Source organism: Anolis carolinensis, chromosome 5, assembly GCF_035594765.1.
Source record: "Anolis carolinensis isolate JA03-04 chromosome 5, rAnoCar3.1.pri, whole genome shotgun sequence".
NCBI lineage: Eukaryota > Metazoa > Chordata > Lepidosauria > Squamata > Dactyloidae > Anolis > Anolis carolinensis.
This window is the reverse complement of record NC_085845.1, coordinates 197,287,740-197,300,606: the sequence shown is the minus strand read 5'-3', so window position 1 is coordinate 197,300,606 and position 12,867 is coordinate 197,287,740. Positions and strand designations below refer to the sequence as shown.

Sequence of the window (12,867 nt, the reverse complement as noted above, 5' to 3'; positions counted from 1 at the left end):
CCATAGGGGAAGGTGTAACTCCAATGTGTGTGTGTGTGTGTGTGTGTGTGTGTGTGTGTGTGTGTGTGTTTGTGTTTGTACACATAGACACATATATACTTATACACACATACATATATGGCTGAAGTTACACTTGAAAATGTACCTGTTCCGACATAACAAATTCAACATAATAGCGAACCTACTGAACCTACCCTGTTCTGTAACCTGGGGACTGCCTGTATACTCATGTATAATTTGACCACAAGTATATACTGAAGGCAGGGCCAAAAATAGGGATGTTGATAAACATCCCTGAGAGAAACACAAATGCAAAGTCTTTCTGCTCCAGACCTCATTTTCATCATCATGCCATAATTTGAAAAGTTTATCAACAACAACAGTTTGTTGATAGCGTAGCAATATTCTTTTACTCTTAATGTCATTAGCTTAGATGCTTGAAGAAATCTAAACTTATGAATGTATCCAAAGTTAAGAAAGAGCCATAGAAACATTGAGTTGGAAGGGTCTCCAAGGGCCATCCAGTCCAACCCTCTTCCTGAAATCTGGAGAGGCTTGAATTGGTAATACTGAGCTCTAGGTGACTATTAATCTGACTCAATACAAGGCAGTTCTATATTATTAAGGGTCATAATTGCTGGCAGTAAACTCTGGGTTTGAGATGTTCCACACTCTTCTACTCAACCTCTCCGTATCCTTGTTGGCCCATCTCTGTTTCAGGACTCTACAATCTCTTGCTGGCATTTTGTAACTTTTGAGCATGAATGCAGGTAGATACTGAAGCCGGGTGCTTTGTGTCTCTTTGTCTGTCTTTCCTTGGCCATCAGATTAACCCCTCCTTGAGCTTTCTGTTGGCTGTCATGAATCAACTTTGCCAACCATACTGATTTCTTTCCCATTTTTCTTTTTTTTCCTTTTGTCTCTCTGCAGCCTTTACTGGGGAAAGCCTGCCTGTAAGTATCTTTTTGCAGGTGACCTCTTTTCACACTCACTCACCTGGCTTTCTTTGTTCCTCACGCTCTGTGATGGTTAGCTTTTCACGCTCGGCTTACTTGATAACTTGCGAAGCTTTCTGGGGTTGATGGGAACACAAAGTGATGGGTTTAACCCACTTTAGCAGAATATTAGACAGCTGTATAATCCTCACTTGTAATGAAAGGAGAACCTAATGCTGTCTGTTATCAGTCTTGCCTGCTGCCATGTTTTCTAGCAAACAGTAGCTTTATACACTACATGATTTGTATTCGGACATGGCCAAGTTGAAAAGAGAATGATTAGACAATCTGTAATGAACCAGATGAACCAAGAGTCCCCATCCCTTGTATCTGTATCAGGTTGGGATGGCTGATCCTTCAGTTTCAAAATGAAACCTAGCTAGAGATTTGAGGCAGAATCTGATATGGACTTTCGTTGGCAGGATAGCGGAATCCACTGGAAATAGGATAGCTGATCTCCCTATTTGTGGATCCCATTCCCTGCCCTCTGTATGTTCTCAGAAGCTACAGAGAACTTCAGGATGGAAGGATGTCCTGCCATTTGGTGGTTATGTTTAAGCCCTGTAACTTCCAGGGTGCCGAATGACCTTCCAGATGTTTTTTGATGCCAAATTCCACCTTCTGCAGCCAAGGTAGTGGAGGTCTGATGGAAGTACCTGTTCATTTGGCGGTCCATGGGTTCCTCAACATTTGGTTCTGAAAAAAAATACTATTTCAGGGCTAAAAAGGCTTTAAATATAACTTAAATTGTAGGTTGAGATTCAGCATAGTGTAGTAACCTAGAGTGTTGGAATCCCAAGGCTTGAGAAGATCAGCCTTCAGGAGCAACCTGAGTTGCTTCTGGAGTGAGAGAATTGGCCGTCTGCAAGGACGTTGCCCAGGGGATGCCCAGATGTTTTGATGTTTTACCATCCTTGTGGGAGGCTTCTCTCATGTCCCCGCATGGAGCTGGAGCTGATAGAGAGAGCTCATCCGCGCTCTCCCTGGGTGGGATTCGAACCTGGCAGCCTTCAGGTCAGCAACCCAACCTTCAAGTCACGAGGCTTTTATCCCCTAGGCCACCGGAGGCTCCAGTTCCTTGCTCAGACATTGAAATCCGCAGGTTGCTTTCAGGCAGGTTACATTTCCATCTCAAAAGAAGGCAATGCAAAGCTCTTTTAGAATACTTTCCAAGGAACCCTTATGATAGGGCTTCTGGGGCGGCAACTATCTTATTTTATATGACATATAATTGTGACAGTTCATTTTCCTATTAAGGGAAACCATGCTTCCACCCCTGATAAAATAATAACTCATGATAGGGCTGAGAAGGACCTCTTCTTTCAATTTCCATTTTATCTTAGTAATGGGAAGAAAGTAGAAAATTGAATTAATGGCCCAACAACATTGCATTAATTAGTCCCAAGTAATAAGGCAACCCCGGTGGCGAAGTGTGTTAAAGCGCTGAGCTGCTGAACTTGCGGACAGAAAGGTCCCAGGTTCAAATCCCGGGAGCAGAATGGGTGCCCGCTATTAGCCCCAGCTTCTGCCAACCTAGCAGTTCTAAAACATGCCAACGTGAGTAGATCAATAGGTACCGCTCCGGCGGGAAGGTAACGGCGCTCCATCTAATCATGCTGGCCACATGACCTTGGAGGTGTCTACGGACAACGCCGGCTCTTGGGCTTAGAAATGGAGATGAGCACCAACCCCCAGAGTCGGACACGACTGGACTTAACATGAGGGGAAACCTTTACCTTTAATAAGGCAGTATTTTTGGGTTTTGTCTTAGATGAGTCTTCCGTTGTTGTTGTCAACACCATTTCGCCTTGTTGGGGGAGAAATCCCTGGCGTCATTGCATTAGTTTTAGACACTTTTGCTGCCAGGCCACTCTTCTTCACCGCTTGTCTCTCTCTTCCCTTTTCACGCTGAAAGACGGCCTCTTTGCCACCTTTTCAACCTTTTTGCTTTACTAATATTTCCAAGGTAAATGGTGTGCTGCTCTGCGTGTTGTGCTTTCCCCCAAACCTACCCTCAGCTCATTGAAATAACAATCTAGATCGTACCTGCCTTGGCTTTTTCTTTGTCTGTGTGTCCCTGTGTGTTTTGGGAGGAGAGCTTAGGTGGAGGCAAGGCTTGTGATTGGTGATGCCCAAGTAAGAATAGAGATTCCTTTTCAGTGACTGCTTCCTTTCCTTGAAATGCTGTCATTTGGAGCAAATGCGTGTCTTTCTTGGGTCCTGCTTTGTGTCTGGAAATACTTACACAGCATTTGCTTTCTGCTGAACCAGATGGGTTATATCAGCATTTTTGGCCCCTGCTTTCCCCTCCCTTTACCTTTGCAGTTCTTTAAGTGCCTTCACTAAGCAAAACTTGATGGAATGTGCTAGTGTTTTGCTACTCTTGTTTCTTTTACTATTATAGAAAGTATTTTAGTTTCTCAGTTACATAGAATTGTTCATCAAACATGACAGAGACATTGCATTTTCTGTAGCATTTACTAAACATATCCCTGAAGCAAAAAGCCAAAGATTCCAGACAGGTATAATGGTACAAAAGGCAGCTAACATTTTGAACCTGCTTCCTATTTGGAAAATCACCCCAAAGTTCAGGCCCCTTCTACACTGCCCTGTATCCCAGGATCTGAGCCCAGATATCTCCTTATCCCAGATTATATGGCAATGGAGACTCTTATAATCCAGTTTAAAGCAGATAACTTGAGATCAGATCCTTGGATATAAGGATAGTGTAGAAAGGGCCTCAGTCTTTCCGTAACATTTGCAGATTTAACTTTTGTGGAGTTGATTAATAGGATCAATGTTGGAATCTGAAGATCCTCCAATGCAATTATGGTCACAGAAAGACTTCTAGAGATTCTTAGGGAGGTGTCTCCAAAGTTAAAAACTTCCAATAGCAGTTTTTATCTATGGTTTTTCCACATTTGAGGGATGTCATGCCCCTAATCCCAGCAAACATGGAGGGCTGGCTGTAATAACTAAACATACCATGGAAAATCTTTCCATAGTGTTTTCGAGAAAGAAAACATTTTGCAATATGAGGGGATTGTATCTATTATCTGTTGACTCTGATCCTTCATTATACTATGTATTCAAATTAGCCCTAAATAAAATGTTTAGTTTTATAGCAGCATGCATCTATGATTATGATTATGATTATGATTATTTCTCACATTTATATCCTGCCCTTCTCACCCGAAGGGACTCAGGGCGGCAACAATTAGATGCCCATACAAATCAATATAAAAACAGCGCATAAAACAGTTAAAACTATTAAAATACATTATGAATTACAAAATCTACATTTCAAACATAAAATCAGATCTGTTCATCCTCATGCTTTGTTCATAGTTTAGTTCGTGTCATCTTCACCATTTATTGATCTACCAGAATGGTTAGCTCCATGAAGTCAAAACAGAAGCCAGCTTTGTCTCTTAATCCAAATTTTTCTCCCCATAGCTCTCCCCAGTTTGCGTGAGAATCAGGGAAGCAGTTATAAAAAGCCAAGGGGTAGTCTTTCCTGCTGAATATAATTTTGTAATGATTTGGTGAAAAAAAATAACACAAGGTGAGCAGGGAAAGCGGGAGTAGACTGCTGTTTGTTACTTTCAGAAGTAGCAGGCATTTCTTCATTGCTCCTCTTTGCTTGCAAAACTTGGTTCTTCCCCTTTTGAATCTTTTGGGGTTGTATTGGTACCTACTTGCCACCAACTATCAGAACAACTACCTCAAGCCCAGAGGCATTGAGCTCTTCCTATAATAGCCAGCATGCAAACCCTTCTCCAGGCCAAGCAAACAAACAAGACCAGCTTTCATTTCACTGGCTCCAGTGACCCGTGCTTACGACACGATGAAATATTTTTCACAATTCAGTCCAGGGGAGGAGATGAAGGAGGGAAATGAATGAAACTCCAGCCTGTTTGTCTTAAGACTCCTTGTGTCTTCAACTAGGTCATTTTGCCCTGTGGCTACTACTACCTCCCCTGATAATGTTTCCACAGCGATCTCTGTGGTGGATTCTTGTTGCTTTTTAAAAGCCCTTTGCATGCAAATTGCGTCTTGCTCCTCTCCTGCTGTTGCATTGAAAAAGTGTTTTAAAAAACTTTTTAAAACCCCATGGGCTCAAAAGTTTCTTTTCCCCCTTTGTCTCTCTTTTGGTCACAGAACCTGAACTGTTCCTAGAAGCAATCTTGAGATTTCTTGGGTCGAAGCTTGAAAAACCGCCGACGGAAGCCCAGCTCCATTGCATCACCATCCATCCTCCGAAGCTTGCGTCTGCTGTACGAACGACTCCATTTGACTTGAGGCTGATGGCCCTGGAAGATGATCTGATCACCTGCCTGCCTGGACTGAATAGAAATTGGAAGTTTTTAAGGGCAGGGGAAATAGAGAAACAGAGACTGATAACCGGGAGAAGGAAAAAGAAAGCATCTCCTAATGTAAACTGTGGATTATGCTGATCTTTGAGCTGTTTCTTCATCTCTCCTCCCTAGTAGACTGCAGTAGGACCTAATGTACTACATTGCACATGGTTATATCCTGATCAGTTACTTTTATTTTTTGTTATGATTTTTGTAAAGCGATATTGTTGCCTTGCTAAGGAAGGAGGAGAGAGAGGCACGGTGTTTGTAAAACCAGACCGTCTCTGTGCACATATGGAAAATATAGCTAGAGAGGAGGTCATAAAGGCTGCTTTTGGAGTCACCAACCAGTGTGTCCGCTCTTGAAACAGTTTGCATGCCTCTTCTATACACTCCGCTTAGGAAATGTGTTGTTTACCTGCAGAACCTATGGCTGTTTTGGGATTGGGAGTGGGCAGAATTTGCAGCGTCTCCTTCCAAAGAGGGAATTTCATTCGCCTTTCTGAGCTGGGAAATCTCTTTGCTCATAATAATCATAGCAGGCAGCTGATGGCCTGGGTTGCGGGTGATAAGTGGTTTTAAGTGGCACGTGACGGTCTGAAAATATTGTTGATTTTGATTTGACCGAATGGAGAAAGGAGCATGAGTGTATTGTAGGCATGGACTGTGGATTTTTGCAAGTTAGCTTTTCATTTTTAAAAAACTTCCTTCTGCCTTTTCACCCCATTTACACAGGGCATTAATCCAGCTGTAAAGGGAGTGTAGAAGACTAATCTGTTGACGTTGCGATTGGGGATGCGCTGAGGATTAGTTGGCTGTTTTTGTTAGTTCTCTAGAGATACACCTTCACCATCGACTCCTTTCCATTTCCACTAGTGTCATTTCCCTACATGCAAGACAGCCTGCCTTCTTCCATTTTCTGTTTTCTCCCCCCTTCCCCCCCAATAAAGTCTCCCAATTGGGGGCTTGAATTGATCTTGATCCAACAAAGGCCAAACACCCCTTAAAATTGGATCTAATAGTATAATTGGATCTATAAAGCAGGGTTGGGCAAAGCAGGTCCTTCCAGATGCCATCGGACATCCATCTCCCAACATTGTCTCACCATTGGCTTTGCTCACCAGGGCTGATGGGACTTGCAGTCTCATTGGAAGGGACCCACTTTGCTCTCTTGTGCTCTTTTGGGCATTTGCAAGAAATCTGGGCATCCAAAAGCAAACGCAGGCTCATTTCGGACCCCTTTCCTAGCCATCATTTGAACATTTTCAGACTAAAAGACTTGATAGGCAAGTCAGAAGTGGTTTGTGTGTTTGCAATTCGAGGAAACGTTTGAGGTTGGCTTTGCAAAGGCGAATAGCAGTGCCTTCAGCCTCGGCCTTGTGCTGTGACAAGTGCTTTAGTATGTTTGTTTTTTTCCTTTTTGTATTGAAAAAAAGTAGTATTAAAGTGACACATATGGCTGACCATTTTTACAGGGATTTGCAGTGTGGAAGGATTTCTAAGTGCGTCCTTGTGTATAGGTAGAACAACCCTTTTGTTTTCTAGCGACAGTTTTAAAACCCCATCCGCTTTGGGGAGGGGAAGAGTGTGTTTTCAGAGTGTTTTTGCACACAACAACGAGGTTTTTATTTCCTCCCAGCTTTTTAGCGATTGGGATTCTCTGTTTCCTCCCTGACTTTAATTTTTTTAAAGAGTGTACATGACTTTATCGCGTATCCAACAAGTGGCTTTTTTTGTGGTCCTTGTTTTGCCTTCTGTCCCGCTTAGATAAACCCATTGCAGGGAAACACCATTACTTCTGCTGCCCTGTGATAACAACACCCTTTAAGCAAGCTGTTCTTTGCTTAGTCTTATAGGTTGTAGAAACTGGAAACCGAGGGCCATATAACTGGACCATATAAGCAGGAAATCCTGGGACAATACTACAGTAGGGGAAAAGGGGAACATTTAATGTTGGGTGAGTTAGTCTTTTCGCAGAACGACCCATTGGGGAGGCTCAGCCATGATGAAGATACCATTGGTTGCATAGAGAAAGGCAATTGAAAACCACACCGATGACTCATTCTTTGATTGTGTTTTTCCTTTGATACTTGAATTTCTATTTTTATCATTTTTAATAGCAAAAATGCTATTTATTTAATATTTAACGGATGTTGCAAGAACTGAGAAAGGAGTGTGCATTTTTTTCAACGTGTGATGTTAATTTTGTATATATATCTATATCTCTGCATTTGGAATAATTTCTGTTTTGTTTTTGGTGGGTGGGAAGAGGGTGTTGCCTGAGACGAAGCAGTGCCAGCGAACTCAACAGGGTCTGCCTTTTGGAAATTTGTATATTTTGCAGTTGCTGGACCAATTAAATATCTTCTTGAAATAAGATGTTCATGCATCTGTGTGTCTGTTCACAAAATGTTTTATTGCTTAATGGGTGTTTCCCAATTGGTATGATTAATTTTCTTGTCCATTATATTTACTATTTGGGTGTGTCCATGGACTAGTTACCCTTTTCACGACCTTCCAATTCTATGGTTTTATTTATTTTATCCCATATTTCATTAAGAGAATGTGAGGCTGTCCCTTTCACACCAACCTTGTGAGGAAAGTTAGCCAAATAATTATCCAGACTAAGACTGACCAAAGAGCCAGATGTGGAGCTTAAATACGAGGGTTGAATGAAAAGTAATGCCTCTACCTTCGTAACTCCTCAACAGATGACAGTACTGGTCTGCGGCAGGTCCTGGCTTGTTCAGAAGACTCTCTACAGTTCCATTTGGCGGGAAGCCTTAGCATTAAATGGTTGTGTTGTTAAAGTATGAAGTATGGAACCCTGGGTAGACGGTCGGTCAGTGCGTCTTAAGCAACGTGCAGTCACTGAATTCTTGACAGCACAAGGTGTCACCCCAAAGGAGATTCATCAGAGAATGCAAGCTGCTTATGGTGATTGCGTTGATGTGAGTACTGTGCATCTGTGCATCGTCGGGTGAGTTTAAAGATGTTGAGGTGGGAACATCTGACTTGTGTGACAAACAAAGCAATTGCAGTTGCAGTGCAGGGAGGAGGGCCTTTCATCTTCTGGTGCCAAGCAGGATGGAGCTGGGACTTCTCTTCCTCCATAGCTAGGGCAGTGGCACTTGCAATGGAGGGAGGACCTTCCATCTGCATCTGGGCTTAGGTCGGCATGATGGAGCTGTGTCTGCCTCCAAAGCCCAGACTATGACAATTGGGATACATGAAAGTCTTTCATCTTCTGGACCGAAGCCTGATGAAGCTATGCCTCCATTGTCTTCTCCCTGTCTGATTCCAAGGCAGTGGCACTTAAGATAGAAGGAGAGACCTTGGCCTGCTTCTGGAGCTAAGCATTTTAAATACTGAATGCCATGGAGAACAAAACAAGCCATGGCTACCTTCCAGAAAGGTCAGCAAGGATGGAGACCACCTGGCTTTCCTTGAGAGGGTGACAAAAGTGAAGATTCTGCTGCAGAAAATGCCTTGTCTCATATACCCAACATCCCACCATGATATAGGTCATGATATAGGTATTCAACTTCTGTTGAAGATCTTGGGTTCCAGAAGGTAAATAGGAGGGGTTGATGTCTTCCTTAAGGCCTTGAGATGTTTGGAGATGAAACCTAGCCGGTTCAACTGAGCTTGGAGAGCAGTTACAAGCCATTGTGGTTGGTATGGGACCAGCAATGTCATCCTTAATGTGAAAGCTGGACAATTGCATTAGCTTTTGACTTCTGAATTGTTTTCAAAGGCAGCCACATATAGAGTGTATTAATCAAGAGTTAATGGATAACTCATCAAATCCTCCTTTTTCTTCCTACAGCAGCCATTGCCTGCCATCTTGAAATACTCTTTTGCCCAAACAACTATATTCTGGAATAATTGACCCTCTATTATTTTAAAGGCCAAGAAGTTCCTTTATTTTTTATATTCTGGAGAAAAATATAATGGTCAAATCATCAGAGATGCAAAATTTTATATGCTGTTTTCAATAATGTTAAATGAGTTTATGTATATTGAACAAAAGTGCTACTACCTCAGCTAGGTACGTGGACAATTTTGGAGTATTGTAGAATATTATATATATATATTTCCCAAAATGACACCATAAAAATCGTCCAGCAGCGTGTGGAAGAATGAGGAAGTAATCCATTAAGGACTCGGTGTCACAGTGGATAATGAAACAGCAGCTCCCCCTGTGGCCAGAATCGAGCACACCCTCATGAAGCCAGAAACTGGAAAATGTTAAAATTGCCTCTGTGTCTTTGTCTCTGTCTCTATGTCATATGACATTGAGTGTTTGCCATGTAGAGTCTCGCTTATCCAACATTCGCTTATCCAACGTTCTGGATTATCCAACGCATTTTTGTAGTCAATGTTTTCAATACATTGTGATATTTTGGTGCCAAATTTGTAAATACAGGAATTACTACATAGCATTACTGCGTATTGAACTACTTTTTCTGTCAAATTTGTTGTATAACATGATGTTTTGGTGCTTAATTTGTAAAATCATAACCTAATTTGATGTTTAATAGGCTTTTCCCTCATCCCTCCTTATTATCCAACATATTCGCTTATCCAACATTCTGCCGGCCCATTTATGTTGGATAAGTGAGACTCTACTGTATATGTACATTATGATCAGCCCTTCAGGGTGAGAAGGGCGGAATATAAATACTGTAAATAAATAATAAATAAATAGTAGGAGCTGTGAACTTGAATCATAGGATCATGTAACAAAGTAAATAGGTTAATCCTCCCCAAAACCCACAAACTAATCAAGCAAAGGAGGAAAGAAAAATTTGGAAGACTGCTAATATGATGATGTCCATCCAATATCCTGTGAGAGTGTGCCAGTTTTATTTCAGGTTCCAGGGGAAAGGAGAATAAGGGGTTTCTTTCTATTCCTCTAGTAAATATCAGATTAGGGACAGTGGAGATTGTTTTCATCAGAGGCCACAACAGTCTTCCCTGCCCAATAAGACGCTGAGATGAGACTGTGATAAGATCGCTTTGTCTACAGCTCAGTTACCAAATTCTTCCACTGTCCTTGTTTTGGGCTCCACAAAAGGGTAATTCAAAGATGTTTTTCTGCTCTTTCCAATAGAGGCGTCATTGTTATCAATAAGCCCTACTTTTCTCAAAGCTAGATTTCAAAAATGTCCTCCCCCAAGCAGTGATTTTCCATTTCAATTCTGTTGAAACCTCATTGTGCTTGACTAAGCAAAAGGGCTTGAAGTATGACCCACATACTCTTGTCTTTTACAGCATGTTGAGCCATGGATGCATCCTACAAAATCCTGGGATTTGTAGTTTGAGGAGGTCAATGAGTAGTCAACACTGCATTCACTGAGGTTGGGAGCACAAAATCTCTGTTAGTGGAAAACTCTTTCTATACACTCTTTCTATATACAGTAGAGTCTCACTTATCCAACACTCACTTATCCTACGTTCTGGATTATCCAACACACTTTTGTAGTCAATGTTTTCAATACATTGTGATATTTTGGTGCTAAATTCGTAAATACAGTAATTACTACATAGCATTACTGTGTATTGAACTACTTTTTCTGTCAAATTTGTTGGATAACATGATGTTTGGGTGCTTAATTTGTAAAATCATAACCTAATTTGATGTTTAATAGGCTTTTCGTTGATCCCTCCTTATTATCCAACATATTCACTTATCCAACATTCTGCCGGCCCGTTTATGTTGGATAAGTGAGACTCTACTGTATACAAAAAACACATTGAGACCACTTGGTCTTACAAAATGCTTCCAGAAATCCCTTTTTTTTGGCTCATGATTTCCATGAGCTTTTGGACGCCTAAAGTCCCACTCTGTGTGCTTTTAAAAATATGCTGAATGTAGATGATGAGGGCTCTTTCTGTTTTATTGTTTGTGTATGTTTAGTAAAGGATTCGGGAAGCAGCCACAGTATATTTTTTTTGCTGTTGGCACACACACACAGCTACTTAGGATTGGACAGAGGACAATCCCATTTTCCCTGGTTCAAGACAATGGAGAAAGTCTGTGTTCCTTCAGCCCACTCAATGCTGATGCTGCCAATAAAACCTCCAGCTGGAGAGGAGGAGGAGGAGAAAAAGGGGCTGTGCATATGTAAAAAGACTTTTTTAGGAAGGCATTTCACTGTCAGAAATTTCCTTAACTGAGGTTTCCCATGTGGCTTCCCACATGGATTTCCAAGTGCCAGAACAGCATGTGGGTTGCCTTCATCTTGATGCATCACAAGGAACAAAGAGCGTAGGCCTGGTTTAACTGGGTGATTTAATCCCTTCATGCCTTTCTGGGAAGAAAAGCAGTCAGGATCATTCCCACATTTGTTCAGCTTAATATACACGACAAAAAAAGGATTGCAGGGAGAGACCAGGGATTGAAAAGTAAGTCAGTTCAGCTGTCAGTGCTTTCAAGTGGTCAGATGTCTTTCTTTACAACTGGAAGTTTGTTTTGTTGAAGGCTTTCATGGCCGGGATCACAGGGTTGTTGTATGTCTTTCGGGCTATGTGGCCATGTTCCAGAAGTATTCTCTCCTGATGTTTCGCCCACATCTATGGCAGGCATCCTCAGAGGTTGTGAGGTATGGATAAACTAAGTAAGGAAAGGAAAGAATATATATCTGTGTAGAGTCCAGGGTGTGGCAAGAGTCCTTTGTCACTGGGAAGCCAGCATTAATGTTTCAGGTAATCACCATAATTAGCATTGGAAAGGTTTTGTCTCTTGCCTGGGGGCATCCTTTGTTCAGTCATTAGCTGTCCTCTGCCCTCAGAGTGTTGGTTCCCATCTACTGTTCTGATTTTTGAGTTTTTTAATACTGGTAGCCAGATTTTGTTCATTTTCATGGTTTCTTCCTTTCTGTTGAAGTTGTCCACATGCTTGTGGATTTCAATGGCTTCTCTGTGTAGTCTGACATGATAGTTGTTGGAATGGTCCAGCATTTCTGTGTTCTCAAATAATATCCTGTGTCCAGGCTGGTTCATCAACTGGAAGTTTGCTGTTTGAAGGTGTTATCTGGTTCAGAATAAAGCCTATTATAACCTGGAGTGCATCTGTACAGTAGAATTCATGCAGTTTAATACCACTTCAACTGCCATAGCTAAAACAATCTAAATACAAACATTGCAAAGTATTAAACCATGATGCCTCCCTGCTTTGAGACTTCTTCCACGAAAGGTCTACATTTCCCTTGTTTTCTGCTTCAATGAAGAGAATCCTCACTGGCTCGCCTGTAAAAAGGAGGGACATCAAATATGGTTCTTTCCAAGCTTCCCTGCAGAAGATGTTGCCGAGAGAGGGAAACAGCACCATGCTCTTGATAAATAATTCGTGGTGACAGTCCCTTGTGGCTCTTGCCCGACTTTGCCTGTTGCTCTCATTTCTCCCTCTCCTTTGGAAACTGGGTTATCTAAGGTTATTGAAATGCTCCTTTCCTCTCTGAAGAAACCTCCCTTTTTAGGTAACTCGTGGAAACATCTACACTATCTGC

At 41.8% G+C, this 12,867-nt stretch overlaps 1 protein-coding gene across 10 annotated transcripts in view; it reads left to right on the top strand.

Moving 5' to 3' along the window:
* Positions 1–7,732, top strand: part of pfkfb3 (6-phosphofructo-2-kinase/fructose-2,6-biphosphatase 3) — a 78,200-nt gene extending 70,468 nt beyond the window's left edge. For 4 of the 10 annotated variants that reach the window (XM_062983302.1, XM_062983300.1, XM_062983299.1 and 1 more), the window contains exons 15-17: positions 931–953; positions 2,911–2,961; positions 5,157–7,732. In XM_062983302.1, the coding sequence (XP_062839372.1) occupies positions 931–953; positions 2,911–2,961; positions 5,157–5,163 (81 nt within the window). In that variant the 3' untranslated portion in view covers positions 5,164–7,732. The remainder of the gene's footprint in view (positions 1–930; positions 954–2,910; positions 2,962–5,156) is intronic. The other 6 variants (XM_008110259.3, XM_016993532.2, XM_062983304.1 and 3 more) reach the window with 2 other exon arrangements.
* The last annotated feature ends 5,135 nt before the right edge of the window (positions 7,733–12,867 follow it).